Source organism: Mustelus asterias, chromosome 5, assembly GCF_964213995.1.
Source record: "Mustelus asterias chromosome 5, sMusAst1.hap1.1, whole genome shotgun sequence".
NCBI lineage: Eukaryota > Metazoa > Chordata > Chondrichthyes > Carcharhiniformes > Triakidae > Mustelus > Mustelus asterias.
Window position 1 is genome coordinate 138,869,930 of NC_135805.1, and position 19,964 is coordinate 138,889,893.

The 19,964-nt window shown below is 50.9% G+C and overlaps 1 protein-coding gene across 3 annotated transcripts in view; it reads right to left on the reverse strand.

The window, feature by feature from the left end:
• Positions 1-1,390: 1,390 nt before the first annotated feature.
• heatr5b (HEAT repeat containing 5B) overlaps positions 1,391-19,964 on the reverse strand; it is a 94,551-nt gene continuing 75,977 nt past the window's right edge. For all 3 annotated transcript variants that reach the window (XM_078213381.1, XM_078213383.1, XM_078213382.1), the window contains 5 exons: positions 19,028-19,300; positions 7,004-7,228; positions 6,054-6,205; positions 4,197-4,410; positions 1,391-2,105 (listed from right to left, as the gene is read on the reverse strand). In XM_078213381.1, coding sequence (XP_078069507.1) covers positions 1,798-2,105; positions 4,197-4,410; positions 6,054-6,205; positions 7,004-7,228; positions 19,028-19,300 — 1,172 coding nt within the window. In that variant the 3' untranslated portion in view covers positions 1,391-1,797. The remainder of the gene's footprint in view (positions 2,106-4,196; positions 4,411-6,053; positions 6,206-7,003; positions 7,229-19,027; positions 19,301-19,964) is intronic.

The following is a 19,964-nucleotide window of genomic DNA, read 5'->3' on the forward strand; positions in this document are numbered from 1 at the left end:
TTGTGTCCTCGTGCATCAGTCACTGAAAGTAAGCTTGCAGGTACAGCAGGCAGTAAAGAAGGCAAATGATATGTTGGTCTTCATAGCGAGACAATTTGAGTATAGGGATAGGGATGTTTTGCTGCAATTGTACAGGGCATTGGTGATGCCACACCTGGAGCATTGTGTGCAGTTTTGGTGTCATAATCTGAGGAAGGATGTCCTTGCTCTAGAGGGAGTACAGCGAAGGTTTACCAGGCTGATTCCTGGGATGGCAGGTCTGCCATATGGAGGAGAGACTATGATTAGGATTATATTCACTGGAGTTAAGAGTGAGAGGAGATCTCATAGAAACTAATAAAATTCTGACAGGGTTAGACAGGGTAGATTCAGAAAGAATGTTCCCGATGGTGGGAGAGCCCAGAACTAGGGGTCATAGTTTGAGGATAAGGGGTAAACCTTTCAGAACTGAGGTGAGGAGAAATTTCTTCACCCAGAGGGTGGTGAATGTGTGGAATTCACTACCACAGAAAGTAGTTGAGGCCAAAACATTGTGTGATTCCAAGAAGAAATTAGATATAGCTCTTGGGGCTAAAGGGATCTGGGAAGAAGGGATCAGGATATTGAATTCGATGACCAGCCATGATCAAGATGAATGGCGGAGCAGGCTCGAAGGGCCGAATGGCCTCCTCCTGCTTCTAGTTTCTATGTTTCTAAGAGCCTTGGGATGTTTTATCCGGTTAAAGGTGCTATACAAATGGAAGTTGCTGTTGATGAATAAAGCTTTTGAAATTTCTCCCCTTTTTTCAAAGAAAATACACAGCACAAACTGTCATAAGTCACGGAAAATAATCAGTGTTTCAACAGACTTAATGCTACTGATACATCCTGGAAAATGGCGTATGCTTCAATTGTAGCATTTATATTCAGACCTCTGGGTGGAACCGTTAAATCTGAGACATGGTAAGGGCGGCACAGTGGTTAGCACCGCTATCTCAACAGCGCCAGCGACCCATGTTTGATTCTCAGCTTGGGTCACTGTCTGTGCAGAGTCTGCACGTTCTCCCCATGTCTGCGTGGGTTTCCTCCAGGTGCTCCAGTTTCCTCCCACAGTCCGAAAGATGTGCTGGTTAGGTTCATTGGCCATGCTAAATTCTCCCTCAGTGTACCCGAACAGGTGCAGAGTGTGGCGACTAGGGGATTTTCACAGTAACTTCATTGCAGTGTAAATGTAAGCCTTACTTGTGACTAATAAATAAACTTTAACTTTAAAGAAAATAGTTAGCCAGAAAGATATGAAAAATAATGAAACAGATGAGTGGAGTGTTTAGGGTGAAATGTAACTGATCTTGAATTAAAACAAGATACCAAGAAAATGTGAGCAAAAGATAACAGTATCAGGCAACTGTGCTACAGGGAGCCACGGAGGATATTTTTATTTCTACAAGGAAAGTTTTCCATGTACGAAGTTAAATATATCATCAAGAGAGTAACTAACGCACTGAATTTTTAGTGAAGCAGATTGGTCACTGTAAATGATAAAAAATATTACAGTTCTCTTCCTTTACAAAACTCTTTTCATCTTTATTTATAACATACTTTGCGATATAATTGTGATACCTATACACAAAACAGTTTTTTTTTAAACCAATCAACCCAAATTTCTTTCTTTATTGAACCATTTACATAGCTAACAGAAACCATAAACCTGTACAGAGGACATTGGGGGGTGGGGTCGACACACACTCGCATCGCAGTATTGGGAAGTACAACCATTCAATGGTCTTTAAAGTCAGTATGAAAACACCTCCGCCTGTTCTAGAAGAAGCTGGTCTTCAGCTTGATGGTGGGCGCGGCTTGTACGGCTGGCTTCGCTTGCTGGGAGGCAGCCTTTGCCCGCGAGCTGGCTTGGCTGGCTCGGATCGCTGCCTCCAACTTGGACTTGAGTTCGGGCGCTGCCCCCATCACCACCTTGAAGGCGCTGGGGTAGAGGGGGCCAATGCGCATGAGATCCTGCAGAGCCAGTTCATGAAGACCATTGGAAGCTGTGGAGGCTGAGCTGAAAGTCTTCTCATCCAGCAGGTATGAGATGAGAGTGGGAACCAAGAGAGCAAGCAGCTGGGTTCCTGAGAATGAAGGAAGGAGGCTTTTGTTAGGGTAATAATCATTAAATCACATCTACCCGTGACAGTGACTGCATACAATCACCAGAATGCTCGCATAACGAATAATTCTCAGGCTTGCCTAATGATTGGAGACACAAGTTTCCTCAATAATGATCATGAAACTGGCAGATTGTAGTCAAAACCCATCTGCTCCACTGCTGCCTTTCAGAGGAGATCTGCTCTCTCTACCTGGTCTGGCCTACATGTGACTCCAGACCCACCTGCCCTGTTCCTTTTTCCCTGTTATTATTCTAAATGAATCTACGTGACTTGCCACAACCATGCCTTGTGGTAGTGAGTGCCACCTTCTCACTGCTCTCTGGTTAAAGAAGCTTCATTCTCTGTTGGGTTGATCTTACATTTGAAATCCCCCATGAGCAGAAATATTTTCTCTGCATCTATCCTATTAAACTATTTCATAACCTTCAAGATTTGGACATCATGGCGGCACAGTGGTTCGCACTGCTGCCTCACAGGACCAGGGACCCGGGTTCGATTCTGGCTCGGGTCACTGTCTGTGCAGAGTCTGCACGTTCTCCGTGTGTCTGCGTGGGTTTCCTCCGGGTGCTCCGGTTTCCTCCCACAGTCCAAAGACGTGCTGGTTAGGTGCATTGGCCGTGTTAAATTCTCTGTGTACCCGAACAGTGCCCAGGCCAGGCCAGGTCAGCAGCCTGAAACATTAACTCTGTTCCCCTCTAGGGGATTTTCACAGTAACTTCATTGCAGTGTTAATGTAAGCCTATTTGTGATGCTGGCTGCCTACATTGCAATTATTTCATTTCAAGTGCTGGGAAGACAGGCCTTAGAAACCATCAGCTTGCTGGCATTGTATGCGTGTCTATATCGTGCCTTACATGGGAGAAACAACAGCTTCAACCATTGAAGGTATCAGGGCAGGTAAAGAAAGAGATTTAAAAAAGACATTTGGGATCCTGGACTTGTCTGCAAAAGTATGATGATGAATAGTCTCAACCTGCGTATTTTGCTCAATTCTTAGCATCACATTTCAGAAGAGATGTGAAGATTTTGGGAGGGTGCAGAGAAAATTTACATGGATGATGGATTTCAGTTATGTACATAGATTGGAGAAGATGGGATTGTTCTCCTTAAGGGAAAGTCCTTGTTCAAGATTCTCTTAAGGTTAACGTGCAGGTTCAATTGGCAGTTAGGAAGGCAAATGCAATGTTAGCATTCATGTCGAGAGGGCTAGAATACAAGAGCAGGGATGTACTTCTGAGGCTGTATAAGGCTCTGGTCAGACCCCATTTGGAGTATTGTGAGTAGTTTTGGGCCCAGTATCTAAGGAAGGATGTGCTGGCCTTGGAAAGGGTCCGGAGGAGGTTCACGAGAATGATCCCTGGAATGAAGAGCTTGTCGTATGAGGAATGGTTGAGGACTCTGGGTCTGTACTCATTGGAGTTTAGAAGGATGAGGGGGGATGTTATTGAAACTTACAGGATACTGCGAGGCCTGGAGAGAGTGGATGTGGAGAGGATGTTTCCACGAGGAGGAAAAACTAGAACCAGAGGACACAACCTCAGGCTAAAGGGACGATCATTTAAAACAGAGATGAGGAGGAATTTCTTCAGCCAGAGGGTGGTGAATCTGTGGAACTCTTTACCAGAGAGGCTGTGGAGGCCGGGTCATTGAATGTCTTTAAGACAGAGATAGATAGGTTCTTGATTAATAAGGGGCTCAGGAGTTATGGGGAAAAGGCAGGAGAATGGAGATGAGAAAAATATCAGCCATGATTGAATGGGGGAGCACATTCGATGGGCCGAGTGGCCTAATTCTGCTCCTATGTCTTACGGACTCATCAAAGTCAAGAGGATATTTGGAGATATTCAGGGGAGCGGAGGAGCAGTGACAGAGATGTTTTGGACTGAAGGTCTGGGCACATTACACAACACCGTTACCTGCAGAAGTTAATGATCTCCCTTCACAACATCTTACGCTGGGCATTACCTGTATTGCAGAATGCTGTGCCTGCCATGTGCTCCTGGTCTGATAGACAGATCACACAGAGGTACCGAACAGGAGGGATCCACTTACTGTTTTGCTCTTCTGCAAGGTTCACTAGTGTCTCGAGGACTTTGATTCCTTCCTGTATCGCTTGAAGCTCAGCGCTGTTGTCTGGTTTCTGATTCCCCACTGCTTTTAGTTTCTCCACCACCAGTGGAGCCAAGGCGTGAATGTAGGGGTAGGAGAGGGCTCGGTTCGACTGCTGGAAGACTGAGAGCAGAAGCTGGTAACATTTCGCTTGAACCTACAAAGGACAAGAGGCTCTTAATTCTGTGCCACACATTGGGGCTTTCAGCACCTACATGCACGTCAAATCAGCATTATATACGTATTAATAACAGAACCAACAAAACACTGGAAACACTCAGCAGGTCAGACAGGATCTGCGGAGAGGGGAGCAGAGTTAATGTTTCCTGACCTGGCCTGGGCACTGGAAGGAGATGCATGCACGTAAAGTTTTGCCTCTGGTGGGGGAATCGAAAACAAAAGGGCGTAATCTTTAATTAGAACTCCGCTGTTTAGGTGTAAAAGCATTTTCACACCAAGGACAGTGGAAATTCACAGCAGGTTCGAGGGGCTGAATAGCCTCCTTCTGTTTCTAGCAGTGATGTAAGGGATGGGTGAAGTATTTGTCGTAGTGAATAATACCTTGCCAGATTGACTGAAGTTGAACAGCCTCCTACACTTCATGCCTGATGCATCCATCGCTCCCCACCCCACAGCCCCCACTACCATAAGGAGATTGTCCGAGAAGTTCCACAAAATTTATTAACAGGCTGCTTAGAAAACATTGGCTGAAAACGTGATTATCCCACATAAGGCTGGTGGGGGGAGGGCCTGGTCCCAGGGCAGAGGGGGGAGGAGGGCCTGGCCCCGTAGTGGGGGAAGAGGAGGGCCCGGCCCCGGGGAGGGGAGGGGGGGTGGTCTGGGCCCAGAGCAGAGAGGAGGGCCTGGCCCCAGGGCAGAGGGTGGGGGGGGGGGGGGGGGAGGGAGGAGGAGGGAGGCCCCGGCCCCAGGACAGTGGTGGGGGGGGGGGGGGGGGGGCTAGAGCCTGGCCCCAGGGCGGAGAGGCTGGCTCTGAGCTGCTTTAGCCCAAACGAGGCAGCAGAGACAAGGATTGGGTGTGGGTGGAAAAGAACTGGATAACATGGATTTGGGAGTCAGGAGCAACAGGTTTTTGTTGTCCGTGACAGGACATTGGGCTAGTGGGCCCGACAGTCAGGTGATGTTCCAGAACAGAGGGAAGTTTAAAGTTTATTTATTAGCGTCAGGAATAGGCTTACATTAACACTGCAATGAAGTTACTGTGAAAATCCTCTAGTCGTCACACTCTGGCACCTGGTTGGGTACACCGAGGGAGAATTTAGCATGGCCAATGCACCTAACCAGCATGTCTTTCAGACTGTGGGAGGAAACCAGAGCACCCGGAGGAAACCTACGCAGACATGGGGAGAACGTGCAGACTCTGCACAGACAGTGACCCAAGCCGGGAATCGAACCCGGGTCCCAGGCGCTGTGAGGCAGCGGTGCTAACCACTGTGCTATCACAGGAGCACGGTTAGGGGAGAGCAGGTGCAGCAGAGCAGCATCAGTGTACATCTGGAAGCTGCGACTGTGCTGAGTCAGAGAATCAAGTCAGGACAAAGAGGGCTGCAGCCAGGCTGGGGAGGGGGGGGACGGGGACCATGGAGTTAGAGGGAAGAGGATCTATCCCCATGGGAATATTCTTTGGAGTAAAATGAGACAGGGACACTACAAGTTAATAAAAAATACGAGCGGAGATCCTCACAAGTCTGCCCGATCCAAGGATTACTTTTCCCAGGCAGAGACGAACGTCAACTTCCATTTCATTCACTCAGTGCTGGGATTTAAACACAATCCTCTTACCCAGGGGTCTCTGGAATTTAAAGCACTACCGAATCTCTCGATGCAGCAGTTCTGGAGAGAGGAGATCCCGACAATCTCGTTACTGGCAGACAGCAGGAAGAGGGTAATGGCTGTGAGCATGCTGACTTCATCCATACTGGGCTTTGATTCATCTACAAGAGAGAGAGGGGGGCAGAGCGGGGCATTACACAATTAGCACAGGACACGGCCCCCAACTCACATTCACACTAAACCCCAGGACAAGAGACTGGAAAGCCACTTCCCAATCTGTGTCCCAGTGTTCCCCTCCGTCACCACCAATCCAGATCCCAATCCCCCCTCACCCCCAATCCAGATCCCAGTGTCCCCTCACCCCCAATCCCTATCCCAGTGTCCCCTCACCCCCAATCCCTATCCCAGTGTCCCCTCACCCCCAATCCCTATCCCAGTGTCCCCTCACCCCCAATCCCGATCCCAATCCCCCCTCACCCCCAATCCAGATCCCAGTGTCCCCTCACCCTCATCACCAGTCCAGATCCCAGTGTCCCCTCACCCCCAATCCCAATCACCCCCCCTCACCACCAATCCCAATCCTAGTGTCTCCCTCCCCCCCCTCCGCCCCTCACCATCAATCCCAAAATCCCTTGCATCATCTTAATGTGGCTTGACATCCATCATCAGCCAGGATGGCTAATCCCCTTGGATTCCGTGCCTGGGCCGCTGAGCAAACACCCTGACACACTATTCCCTGTATGGGAAATGCTGCCGACCCCATATCTCACCCTCTGGCTGGGCGCGAGGCCACGGCTGCTGGAGAAAGTGAGTGGCCTCGAATGTTGGGTTATCCATTGCAAAAAGCAGCCACCCCTTCACTGGTCACAGTGCGCGATGAAGGGGAGCCACAATTCTCAAACACCAGCCGGCGGGATAAAGTTAACATCTTTCATTAGGCTGCACCTTGTGCGCCCTACCTGGTTTGGAATACTCCAAGATGGAAGCCAGAGAGCTGCAGATAAGATCTTTCCACGGTTTCTGGATGGGATCTGATTTGGCGAGTGGAGATGTGATGATAGTTTTGATCCCCTGCAGTGCGGCACTGACTGGCAGTGACAAGTGGTTATCAGCCACCTTCACTGCTGTCTCCCTCAGCACAGCGGTGATCAGATAAAGTATTGTGGGTAGTACAGTCATGCTTCCTGTGAAAAGTGAACCAAATGCAAGCCATTAGCAGGTACACACGGTGAAGAAAATTGGATATTTTACCACAAGTGGTCGAGGCAGGCACTGTCACATCTTCTACAGAGAACTGAACTGAAAGGAAAAATATAACTTGGGTCACTGTCTGTGCGGAGTCTGCACGTTCTCCCCGTGTCTGCATGGGTTTCCTCCGGGTGCTCCGGTTTCCTCCCAAAGGTGCGCAGGTTAGGTGGATTGACCGTGTTAAATTGCCCCTTCGTGTCAGGGGGATTAGCTATGGTAAATGCATGGGCTTACACGGATAGGGCCTGGGTGGGATTGTGGTCAGTGCAGACTCAATGGGCCGAATGGCCTCCTCCTACATTGTATGATTCTGTAACGAGACATCAGGGAGGAGCAGGTAAAGGGGATAAAGGTACACGGGTCCAGCGGGAGAGCTTACACCAACGTGGAAACTGAGCACTGAGTGGCTTTCTTCTGTTGTGTTGGAAACATTTGTGGCACACAGGAAGATTTAAAAAAATCATACTCTGTGGAGTAAAATTAGACTGAGGCAGCAAAAGTGAATAAAAATATGAGTGGACATCCGCACGTGTATACCACGCATTAATAAGCGAGGAGCTTGAATCAAGTGGAGAACACTAACAGGTACCGCCCTCAGTTTGAAGACGTGCTGCTAAAATTGTTCTACAATTTAAATGACTAAAAGGTAGAAAGCCCTCACATTAACCCCGTTCTCAAAAGGAAACATCTGGGAGAATTTCATATCACACTAAGTCAATCTAACAAGATATCGACACAGAACGATCACCGTTGGAAGATTTGATTAATTGACCACTCAACTTTGCCATATTTTAGTGTCACTATGGCTCATTGTCCAGCACAATCCACCTGTCAGTCTGAGGATTGTAGTTTCATGCCCCACTCCAGAGCCTGAAGCACAAAATCTTACCCTGACACTCCGGTGCAGTATTGAGGGAGTGCCACATTGTTAGAGGTGTGTTTTTTAAAAACTTCATTCTTGTCATGTGGGTATTGCTGGTTAGGTCAACATTTATTGCCCATCACTAATCGCCCTCGAGAAGGTGGTGGTGAGCTGGCTTCTTGAACCGCTGCACTCCGTGTGGTGTAGGTACACCCACAGTGCTGTTAGGGAAGAAGTTCCAGGATTTTGACCCAGCGACTGCGAAGGAATGGCGATATATTTCCAAATCAGGAGTGGGTGACTTGGAAGGGAACTTGCAGGTGGTGGTGGTGTCTCGTGTCTGCCGCCCTTGTCCTTTCAGATGGAAGCTGTCATGGGTTTGAAAGGTGCTGTCTAAGGAGTGAGTTGTTGCAGTGCATCTTGTAGATAGTACACACTACTGCCACTGAGCGTCGGTGGTGGAGGGAGTGGATGTTTGTAGATGTGGTGCCAATCAAGCGGGCTGCTTTGTCCTGGATGGTGTCAAGCTCCTTGAGTGTTGTTGGAGCTGCAGCCATCCAGGGAACTGGGGAGTATTTAATCACACTCTAAACTTGGGCCTTGTAGATGGTGGACAGGCTTTGAGAAGTCAGGAGGTGAGCTACTCGCCGCAGGATTCCCAGACTCTGACCTGCTCTTGTAACAACAGTATTTATATGGCTAGTCCAGCTCAGCTTCTGGTAAATGGCCATCCCCCCCACAGAAGTTGATAGTGGGAGTTCAGAGAGTCAATCAAATTGGCTGAAGAGTGACATCTATGATGCTGGAGACCACTGGGGGAGGTCGAGATGGATCATCCACTCGGCACTTCTGGCTGAAGATTGCTGCAAATGCTTCAGCCTTTTATCTATTTGTCACAAGTAAGGCTTACATTAACACTGCAATGAAGTTACCGTGAAATTCCCCTAGTCGCCACACTCCGGCGCCTGTTCGGGTCAATGCACCTAACCAGCACATCTTTTGGACTGTGAGAGGCAACCAGAGCACCCGGAGGAAACCCACGCAGACACGGGGAGAACGTGCAGACTCCGCACAGACAGTGACCCAAGCCGGGAATCGAACCCGGGTCCCTGGCGCTGTGAGGCAGCAGTGCTAACCCACTGTGCCACCTTAATTTCTTTGCTCTGAAATGCTGGGCTCCTCCACCACTGAAGATGGGGATATATGTGGAACCTCCTCCTCCGGTGATTCGTTTAACTGTCCACTACTGGATGCAGCAGAGCAGAGCTTGGATCTGATCTATTGGTTGTGGGATTGCTTAGCTCCGTCTGTCACTTGCTGCTGTTTGGAATGCAGTTAGTCCTGTGCTGTTGCTACACCAGGTTGATGCCTCATTTTTAAGTCTGCCTGGTGCTGCTCCTGACAGGCCCTCCTGCAATCCTCATTGGACCAGAGTTGATCCCCTGGCTTTGTGGTAGTGTAATGGCAGAATGGGGAATATGCTGGCCGTAAGGTTACAGATTGTGGTTCAGTAGAATCCTGCTGCTGCCAATGCCCACAGCGCCTCATGGCACAACAGAGGTACAGATTGTTAAAGGGCTGCCTGAGGAAACTGCCACATTCCTTCTTTAACAATCTGTACCTCTGTTCTGCCATTCGTGCATTCTGATCACTTAATGGACACTTTTTAGCACCTTCTTAGCCTTCTGTATCATCATTTACATTCCCTTTGTCCCATTCAAACCCCCCACTCCTCCCTCACAGTATAAATCTCTGCTGATTCTCTTGGCTCTCAGCTCTGACGAAGGGTCATCCAGACTCGGAGCACTGGCTCGATTCTCTCCCCGCAAATGCTGTCAGACCTGCCGAGATTTCCCAGAATTTTCTGTTTTTGCCTCATGGATGCCCAGCCTCGAGTTGCTCGATCTGTTTGAAATCTATTCCATTTTGCACAGTGATAGCGCCACACAACACGGTTGAGGTTATTCTTAATGTGAAGGCGAGACTTTGTCCCCACAAGGACTGTGCGGTGGTCAATCCTACCCATTATTGTCATGAACAGATACGTCTGCGACAGGCAGGTTGGCGAGGATGAGGTCAAGTGTATTTTGGCAATGTCAGGCTGTTGCTTGATTAGTCTGAGACAACTCTCTCAGTTTTGGCACAAGCTCACAGATATTGGTAGGGAGGACTTTACAGGGTCGATAGGGCTGCGTTTGCCGTTGTCATTCGATGGCACAGTGGTTAGCCCTGCTGTCACACAGTGCCAGGGACCCGGGTTCAATTCCAGCCTCGAGTTGTCTCTGTGGAGTCTGCACGGGTTTCCTCCGAGTGCTCCGGTTTCCTCCCACAGTGCAAAGATGTGCGGGTTAGGTTGATTGGCCCTGCTAAATTGACCCTTAATGTCAAGGAGTTAGTGGAGTAAATATGTGGGGTTGAGGGTATAGGGCCTGGGTGGGATTGTGGTCGGTGCAGACTCGATGGGCCGAATGGCCTCCTTCTGTACTGTAGGGATTCTATTCTGGTGTCTAGATTGATAGCAGGTAGTCTGCCCAGTTTCAGCCTTTATTGCCTTTCTCGCAGTTTGATACAATTGAGTGTCTCAAGGGGGAGTTTAAGAGTTAACCACATTGCCATGGATCTGGAGTCACATGTAGACCAGAGCAGTAAATCAGATGGGTTTTAACGACAATCGACAATGGTTCCATGGTCATCATTAGACTTTTAATTCCAAACCCTTATTGACTGTATTCAAATTCTACCATCTGCCGTGGTGGGATTTGAATCTGGGTCCCCAGAACGTTACCCTGGAATTACTAGTCCAGTGACAATACCACTAAGCCACCACCTCCTTGTTTCAGCTGTTAAACTGAGACCCACTGGGAAATCAAGGAGAACGACCGTGTTCTTTCTCATGTCGTGCCATGGGATATTTTGCATCGAGTTTAAAGCTTAGCTTTAATGTTTATTTATTAGTGTCACAAGTAGGTTTACATTAACACTGCAATGAAGTTATTGTGAAAATCCCCCAGTCACCACACTCCAGTGCCTGTTTGGATACACTGAGGGAGAATTTAGCATGGCCAATGCACCTAATCAACACGTCTTTCGGACTGTGGAAGGAAACCGGAGCACCCGGAGGAAACCCACGCAGACACGGGGAGAGCGTGCAGACTCCGCAGAGACAATGACCCAAGCCGGGAATTGAACCCGGGTCCCTGGCGCTGTGAGGCAGCAACGCTAACCACTGTGCCACCCACCGTTCACCTCAGGTGAACGCAAAAGATCCCAAGGATATGAGAAAGAAGGTGGTTGCTCTCCTTGGTTTCCCGGTCAATAATGATCCTATCACATCAGTAAAGAGCAGATTAATTTTTTATTGCTGTTTATGGGAGAGCTCACTCACTGTTGGTTATTTGGCTGCTGTGTTTCCTACATTACAATTACACTTCTGCAATGCTTTGAGGCAGCTTGAGATCGCGAAGGGCATGTTGTAAATGCAGGTACTTTTTCTTTACACACTTGCCTTCATCCCTCCATTCTTTCAGTCACTGGAGATGATGTTTTGCTCTGCAGCTTGAGAAAGAAACCCGAGAACATGGTTCGCATTTCCCTTCCTCATCTTACGTGCCAACTAGATAAGTTCAATCTCGTGATCCCTGCCCCAGCAAACAACTCGACTCAGCGTGCTGCATTCCAAGATCTTGAGTCAGTCTTGCAGTGTGACTCTCTGCTACAAACCATAAACATCCACTGCTTAATAACCTGATAAGTTCATGAATGAGAAAAGAGCATAGTCCTTTGTGGAACTCACTACCACAAGGCATAGTCGCTCCGTATGGAACACCCGTTCTTTGGAGCATGTGCAGCTCTCTGCTGCACAGTTCTGCTCTGCATTTTGTAAGAAAGGCGATAGAGGTACCAGAGAGGGCGCAAAACTGATTTACACATTTGATACTAAAACTGAGAGGTTAGATCTATCAGGATTGATCGAATAGGCTGGGAGTTTTTCCCCCAAGAGAAATGGGAAGGCTGAGGGGTCAACTGAGTTCTTTGTTTTTTTAAAGTTTATTTATTAGTGTCACAAACAGGCTTACATTAACACTGCGGTGAAGTTACTGTGAAAATCCCCGAGTCGCCACACTTTGGCTCCTGTTCGGGTACACTGAGGGAGGGAGAATTTAGCATGGCCAATGCACCCTAACCAGCACGTCTTTCAGACTGTGGGAGGAAACCGGAGCACCCGGAGGAAACCCACGCAGACACGGGGAGAACGTGCAGACTCCCTAAGTTGGGAATTGAACCCGAGTCCCTGGCACTGTGAGGCAGCAGCGCAAACCACTGTGAGGCAGCAGCACAAACCCACTGTGAGGCAGCAGCACAAACCACTGTGAGGCAGCAGCACAAACCACTGTGAGGCAGCAGCACAAACCCACTGTGAGGCAGCAGCACAAACCACTGTGAGGCAGCAGCACAAACCACTGTGAGGCAGCAGCACAAACCCACTGTGAGGCAGCAGCACTAACCACTGTGAGGCAGCAGCACTAACCACTGTGAGGCAGCAGCACAAACCCACTGTGAGGCAGCAGCACTAACCACTGTGAGGCAGCAGCACAAACCCACTGTGAGGCAGCAGCACAAACCCACTGTGAGGCAGCAGCACAAACCCACTGTGAGACAGCAGCACAAACCCACTGTGAGGCAGCAGCACAAACCCACTGTGAGGCAGCAGCACTAACCCACTGTGAGGCAGCAGCACAAACCCACTGTGAGGCAGCAGCACAAACCACTGTGAGGCAGCAGCACTAACCCACTGTGAGGCAGCAGCACTAACCACTGTGAGGCAGCAGCACAAACCACTGTGAGGCAGCAGCACAAACCCACTGTGAGGCAGCAGCACTAACCCACTGTGAGGCAGCAGCACAAACCACTGTGAGGCAGCAGCACAAACCCACTGTGAGGCAGCAGCACTAACCACTGTGAGGCAGCAGCACTAACCCACTGTGAGGCAGCAGCACAAACCACTGTGAGGCAGCAGCACAAACCACTGTGAGGCAGCAGCACAAACCACTGTGAGGCAGCAGCACTAACCACTGTGAGGCAGCAGCACAAACCCACTGTGAGGCAGCAGCACAAACCACTGTGAGGCAGCAGCACAAACCACTGTGAGGCAGCAGCACAAACCACTGTGAGGCAGCAGCACTAACCACTGTGAGGCAGCAGCACAAACCCACTGTGAGGCAGCAGCACTAACCACTGTGAGGCAGCAGCACAAACCACTGTGAGGCAGCAGCACAAACCACTGTGAGGCAGCAGCACTAACCCACTGTGAGGCAGCAGCACAAACCACTGTGAGGCAGCAGCACAAACCACTGTGAGGCAGCAGCACAAACCCACTGTGAGGCAGCAGCACTAACCACTGTGAGGCAGCAGCACTAACCCACTGTGAGGCAGCAGCACTAACCACTGTGAGGCAGCAGCACTAACCACTGTGAGGCAGCAGCACAAACCACTGTGAGGCAGCAGCACAAACCACTGTGAGGCAGCAGCACAAACCACTGTGAGGCAGCAGCACAAACCCACTGTGAGGCAGCAGCACTAACCCACTGTGAGGCAGCAGCACAAACCACTGTGAGGCAGCAGCACAAACCCACTGTGAGGCAGCAGCACAAACCCACTGTGAGGCAGCAGCACAAACCCACTGTGAGGCAGCAGCACAAACCCACTGTGAGGCAGCAGCACAAACCCACTGTGAGGCAGCAGCACAAACCCACTGTGAGGCAGCAGCACAAACCCACTGTGAGGCAGCAGCACAAACCACTGTGAGGCAGCAGCACTAACCCACTGTGAGGCAGCAGCACAAACCACTGTGAGGCAGCAGCACAAACCCACTGTGAGGCAGCAGCACAAACCCACTGTGAGGCAGCAGCACTAACCACTGTGAGGCAGCAGCACAAACCACTGTGAGGCAGCAGCACAAACCACTGTGAGGCAGCAGCACAAACCACTGTGAGGCAGCAGCACAAACCCACTGTGAGGCAGCAGCACTAACCACTGTGAGGCAGCAGCACAAACCCACTGTGAGACAGCAGCACAAACCCACTGTGAGGCAGCAGCACAAACCCACTGTGAGGCAGCAGCACAAACCACTGTGAGGCAGCAGCACTAACCACTGTGAGGCAGCAGCACAAACCCACTGTGAGGCAGCAGTACTAACCACTGTGAGGCAGCAGCACAAACCACTGTGAGGCAGCAGCACAAACCACTGTGAGGCAGCAGCACTAACCCACTGTGAGGCAGCAGCACAAACCACTGTGAGGCAGCAGCACAAACCACTGTGAGGCAGCAGCACAAACCCACTGTGAGGCAGCAGCACTAACCACTGTGAGGCAGCAGCACTAACCCACTGTGAGGCAGCAGCACAAACCACTGTGAGGCAGCAGCACTAACCACTGTGAGGCAGCAGCACAAACCACTGTGAGGCAGCAGCACAAACCACTGTGAGGCAGCAGCACAAACCACTGTGAGGCAGCAGCACAAACCCACTGTGAGGCAGCAGCACAAACCCACTGTGAGGCAGCAGCACAAACCCACTGTGAGGCAGCAGCACAAACCCACTGTGAGGCAGCAGCACAAACCCACTGTGAGGCAGCAGCACAAACCCACTGTGAGGCAGCAGCACAAACCCACTGTGAGGCAGCAGCACAAACCCACTGTGAGGCAGCAGCACAAACCCACTGTGAGGCAGCAGCACAAACCCACTGTGAGGCAGCAGCACAAACCACTGTGAGGCAGCAGCACTAACCCACTGTGAGGCAGCAGCACAAACCACTGTGAGGCAGCAGCACAAACCACTGTGAGGCAGCAGCACAAACCCACTGTGAGGCAGCAGCACAAACCCACTGTGAGGCAGCAGCACTAACCACTGTGAGGCAGCAGCACTAACCACTGTGAGGCAGCAGCACTAACCACTGTGAGGCAGCAGCACTAACCACTGTGAGGCAGCAGCACAAACCACTGTGAGGCAGCAGCACAAACCACTGTGAGGCAGCAGCACAAACCACTGTGAGGCAGCAGCACAAACCACTGTGAGGCAGCAGCACAAACCCACTGTGAGGCAGCAGCACAAACCCACTGTGAGGCAGCAGCACAAACCACTGTGAGGCAGCAGCACTAACCCACTGTGAGGCAGCAGCACAAACCACTGTGAGGCAGCAGCACTAACCACTGTGAGGCAGCAGCACTAACCCACTGTGAGGCAGCAGCACTAACCACTGTGAGGCAGCAGCACTAACCCACTGTGAGGCAGCAGCACTAACCCACTGTGAGGCAGCAGCACAAACCCACTGTGAGGCAGCAGCACAAACCCACTGTGAGGCAGCAGCACAAACCACTGTGAGGCAGCAGCACAAACCACTGTGAGGCAGCAGCACAAACCACTGTGAGGCAGCAGCACTAACCACTGTGAGGCAGCAGCACTAACCCACTGTGAGGCAGCAGCACTAACCACTGTGAGGCAGCAGCACTAACCACTGTGAGGCAGCAGCACAAACCACTGTGAGGCAGCAGCACTAACCACTGTGAGGCAGCAGCACTAACCACTGTGAGGCAGCAGCACTAACCACTGTGAGGCAGCAGCACAAACCACTGTGAGGCAGCAGCACAAACCACTGTGAGGCAGCAGCACAAACCCACTGTGAGGCAGCAGCACTAACCCACTGTGAGGCAGCAGCACTAACCACTGTGAGGCAGCAGCACAAACCACTGTGAGGCAGCAGCACAAACCACTGTGAGGCAGCAGCACAAACCCACTGTGAGGCAGCAGCACAAACCCACTGTGAGGCAGCAGCACAAACCCACTGTGAGGCAGCAGCACAAACCCACTGTGAGGCAGCAGCACAAACCCACTGTGAGGCAGCAGCACAAACCACTGTGAGGCAGCAGCACAAACCACTGTGAGGCAGCAGCACAAACCCACTGTGAGGCAGCAGCACAAACCACTGTGAGGCAGCAGCACTAACCACTGTGAGGCAGCAGCACTAACCACTGTGAGGCAGCAGCACTAACCACTGTGAGGCAGCAGCACTAACCACTGTGAGGCAGCAGCACAAACCACTGTGAGGCAGCAGCACAAACCCACTGTGAGGCAGCAGCACAAACCCACTGTGAGGCAGCAGCACAAACCACTGTGAGGCAGCAGCACTAACCCACTGTGAGGCAGCAGCACAAACCACTGTGAGGCAGCAGCACAAACCACTGTGAGGCAGCAGCACAAACCACTGTGAGGCAGCAGCACTAACCACTGTGAGGCAGCAGCACTAACCACTGTGAGGCAGCAGCACTAACCCACTGTGAGGCAGCAGCACTAACCACTGTGAGGCAGCAGCACAAACCACTGTGAGGCAGCAGCACAAACCACTGTGAGGCAGCAGCACAAACCCACTGTGAGGCAGCAGCACAAACCCACTGTGAGGCAGCAGCACAAACCACTGTGAGGCAGCAGCACAAACCCACTGTGAGGCAGCAGCACAAACCCACTGTGAGGCAGCAGCACAAACCCACTGTGAGGCAGCAGCACAAACCACTGTGAGGCAGCAGCACTAACCCACTGTGAGGCAGCAGCACAAACCACTGTGAGGCAGCAGCACTAACCACTGTGAGGCAGCAGCACAAACCACTGTGAGGCAGCAGCACAAACCACTGTGAGGCAGCAGCACAAACCCACTGTGAGGCAGCAGCACTAACCACTGTGAGGCAGCAGCACTAACAACTGTGAGGCAGCAGCACAAACCACTGTGAGGCAGCAGCACAAACCACTGTGAGGCAGCAGCACTAACCCACTGTGAGGCAGCAGCACAAACCACTGTGAGGCAGCAGCACAAACCACTGTGAGGCAGCAGCACAAACCACTGTGAGGCAGCAGCACTAACCACTGTGAGGCAGCAGCACTAACCCACTGTGAGGCAGCAGCACTAACCACTGTGAGGCAGCAGCACTAACCACTGTGAGGCAGCAGCACAAACCACTGTGAGGCAGCAGCACTAACCACTGTGAGGCAGCAGCACTAACCACTGTGAGGCAGCAGCACTAACCACTGTGAGGCAGCAGCACAAACCACTGTGAGGCAGCAGCACAAACCACTGTGAGGCAGCAGCACAAACCCACTGTGAGGCAGCAGCACAAACCACTGTGAGGCAGCAGCACAAACCCACTGTGAGGCAGCAGCACAAACCCACTGTGAGGCAGCAGCACAAACCCACTGTGAGGCAGCAGCACAAACCCACTGTGAGGCAGCAGCACAAACCACTGTGAGGCAGCAGCACTAACCCACTGTGAGGCAGCAGCACAAACCACTGTGAGGCAGCAGCACTAACCCACTGTGAGGCAGCAGCACAAACCACTGTGAGGCAGCAGCACAAACCACTGTGAGGCAGCAGCACAAACCCACTGTGAGGCAGCAGCACTAACCACTGTGAGGCAGCAGCACTAACCACTGTGAGGCAGCAGCACAAACCACTGTGAGGCAGCAGTGCTAACCACTGTGAGGCAGCAGCACAAACCACTGTGAGGCAGCAGCACTAACCACTGTGAGGCAGCAGCACTAACCACTGTGAGGCAGCAGCACAAACCACTGTGAGGCAGCAGCACAAACCCACTGTGAGGCAGCAGCACAAACCACTGTGAGGCAGCAGCACTAACCCACTGTGAGGCAGCAGCACAAACCACTGTGAGGCAGCAGCACTAACCACTGTGAGGCAGCAGCACAAACCCACTGTGAGGCAGCAGCACTAACCACTGTGAGGCAGCAGCACTAACCACTGTGAGGCAGCAGCACTAACCCACTGTGAGGCAGCAGCACTAACCACTGTGAGGCAGCAGCACTAACCCACTGTGAGGCAGCAGCACTAACCACTGTGAGGCAGCAGCACAAACCACTGTGAGGCAGCAGCACTAACCCACTGTGAGGCAGCAGCACTAACCCACTGTGAGGCAGCAGCACTAACCACTGTGAGGCAGCAGCACAAACCACTGTGAGGCAGCAGCACTAACCACTGTGAGGCAGCAGCACAAACCACTGTGAGGCAGCAGCACAAACCACTGTGAGGCAGCAGCACAAACCACTGTGAGGCAGCAGCACAAACCACTGTGAGGCAGCAGCACAAACCACTGTGAGGCAGCAGCACAAACCACTGTGAGGCAGCAGCACAAACCACTGTGAGGCAGCAGCACAAACCACTGTGAGGCAGCAGCACAAACCGCTGTGCCACTCTGTGGGGCATAAACACAAATCAGGACCAGTTGGGAGATCGGGTTGTTGCCGTGTTAGAGCTACAATGGAATTTTACGCATTCTTAACTAAATTAGCCCAGTCCGTCACGCAAATCAGCCTCCCATCCATTGACTCTGTCTCCACCTCCCGCTCCCTCGGCAAAGCGGCCAGCATAATTAAGGACCCCACACACCGCAGATATTCTCTCTTCCACCTTCTTCCATTGTGAAAAAGATACAAAAGTCTGAGGCCACGTACCGACCGACTCAAGAACAGCTTCTTCCCTGCTGCTGTCAGACTTTTGAATGCCCTACCTTGCATAAAGTTGATCTTTCTCTACGCCCTAGCTATGACTGTAACACTACATTCTGCACTCCTTTCCTTCTCTATGAACGGTATGTTTTGTCTGTATAGTGCGCAAGAAACAATATTTTTCACTGTAATACATGTGACAATAATAAATCAAATCAAATCTAAATTAAACTAACTTTACTAAATTAAAGAGCAATTATTATTAACAGATTAGTGGGAATCAGTGAGACATACGATCTGCAGATTAAATTCATTCACCAAGCCAGTGCAGCATGTGTATTAAGCAGTACTTGTTTTATAAGCTGCTCTTACCTGTTGGAGAGCAAAGTGATGGTAAGTCAGCGAGGATAGAAACACTGACAGCTACAAGCTGGGCACTCTCTTCTGCTAATGGCTGTGTCTTGCTGAGAACATGACTCGGAGAGTCTGTCACTTTAGGATTTAGCTGCGGGAGATGCCGTACCAGGATAAACATGAGCAGCTCCAAAGCAGCAAAAACGACGGATTTGCCGGGAATCAGGCCACCGGTTTTCCCTCCTTCCCCCAACGTAGTCAGCAGCTCCTCCTCGGACACACCTTTGCCATCTGGAAGACAACCACGTTCACCTCAGACCAATCACAAATACAATATTTAACAAGAAAGTAGAAAGAGTAATGAGGGTTTGGCCGGGTAGATGTGGAGAGCTTTTTGTTTGCCTGATTCAAGAGTCCAGAACCAAAGGTCATATTCTCGGGACATGGCCATTTAGAACTGAGATTAACAGAATGTTCTCACTCAAAGGGGTGGTGAATCTTTGAAATGTGAAAATATTCAAGACTGAGACTAAGAGTTTTGGAGCCGGTGGGGAATGAATGGGGAGAGGGAAAGTGGAGTTCAGGTACAAAATCGATCTTATTGAGTGAGCTCAAGGGTTCACAGAATCATAGAATCCCGACAGTGCAGGAGGAGGCCATTCGGCCCATTGACTCTGCACCAATCCCACCCAGGCCCTATTCCCATAACCCCACATACTTACCCTTCCAATCCCCTGACGCTAAGGGGCAATTTAGCATGGCCAATCAACCTAACCCGCACATCTTTGGGACTGTGGGAGGAAACTGGAGCACCCGGAGGACACGGGGAGAATGTGCAAACTCCACACACTGACCCGAGACCGGAATCGAACCCGGGTCCCTGGCGCTGTGAGGCAGCAATGGCTTATCCATGTTACTACTTATTGTTAGCAACTTTTGGGAGTGAAATTGTATT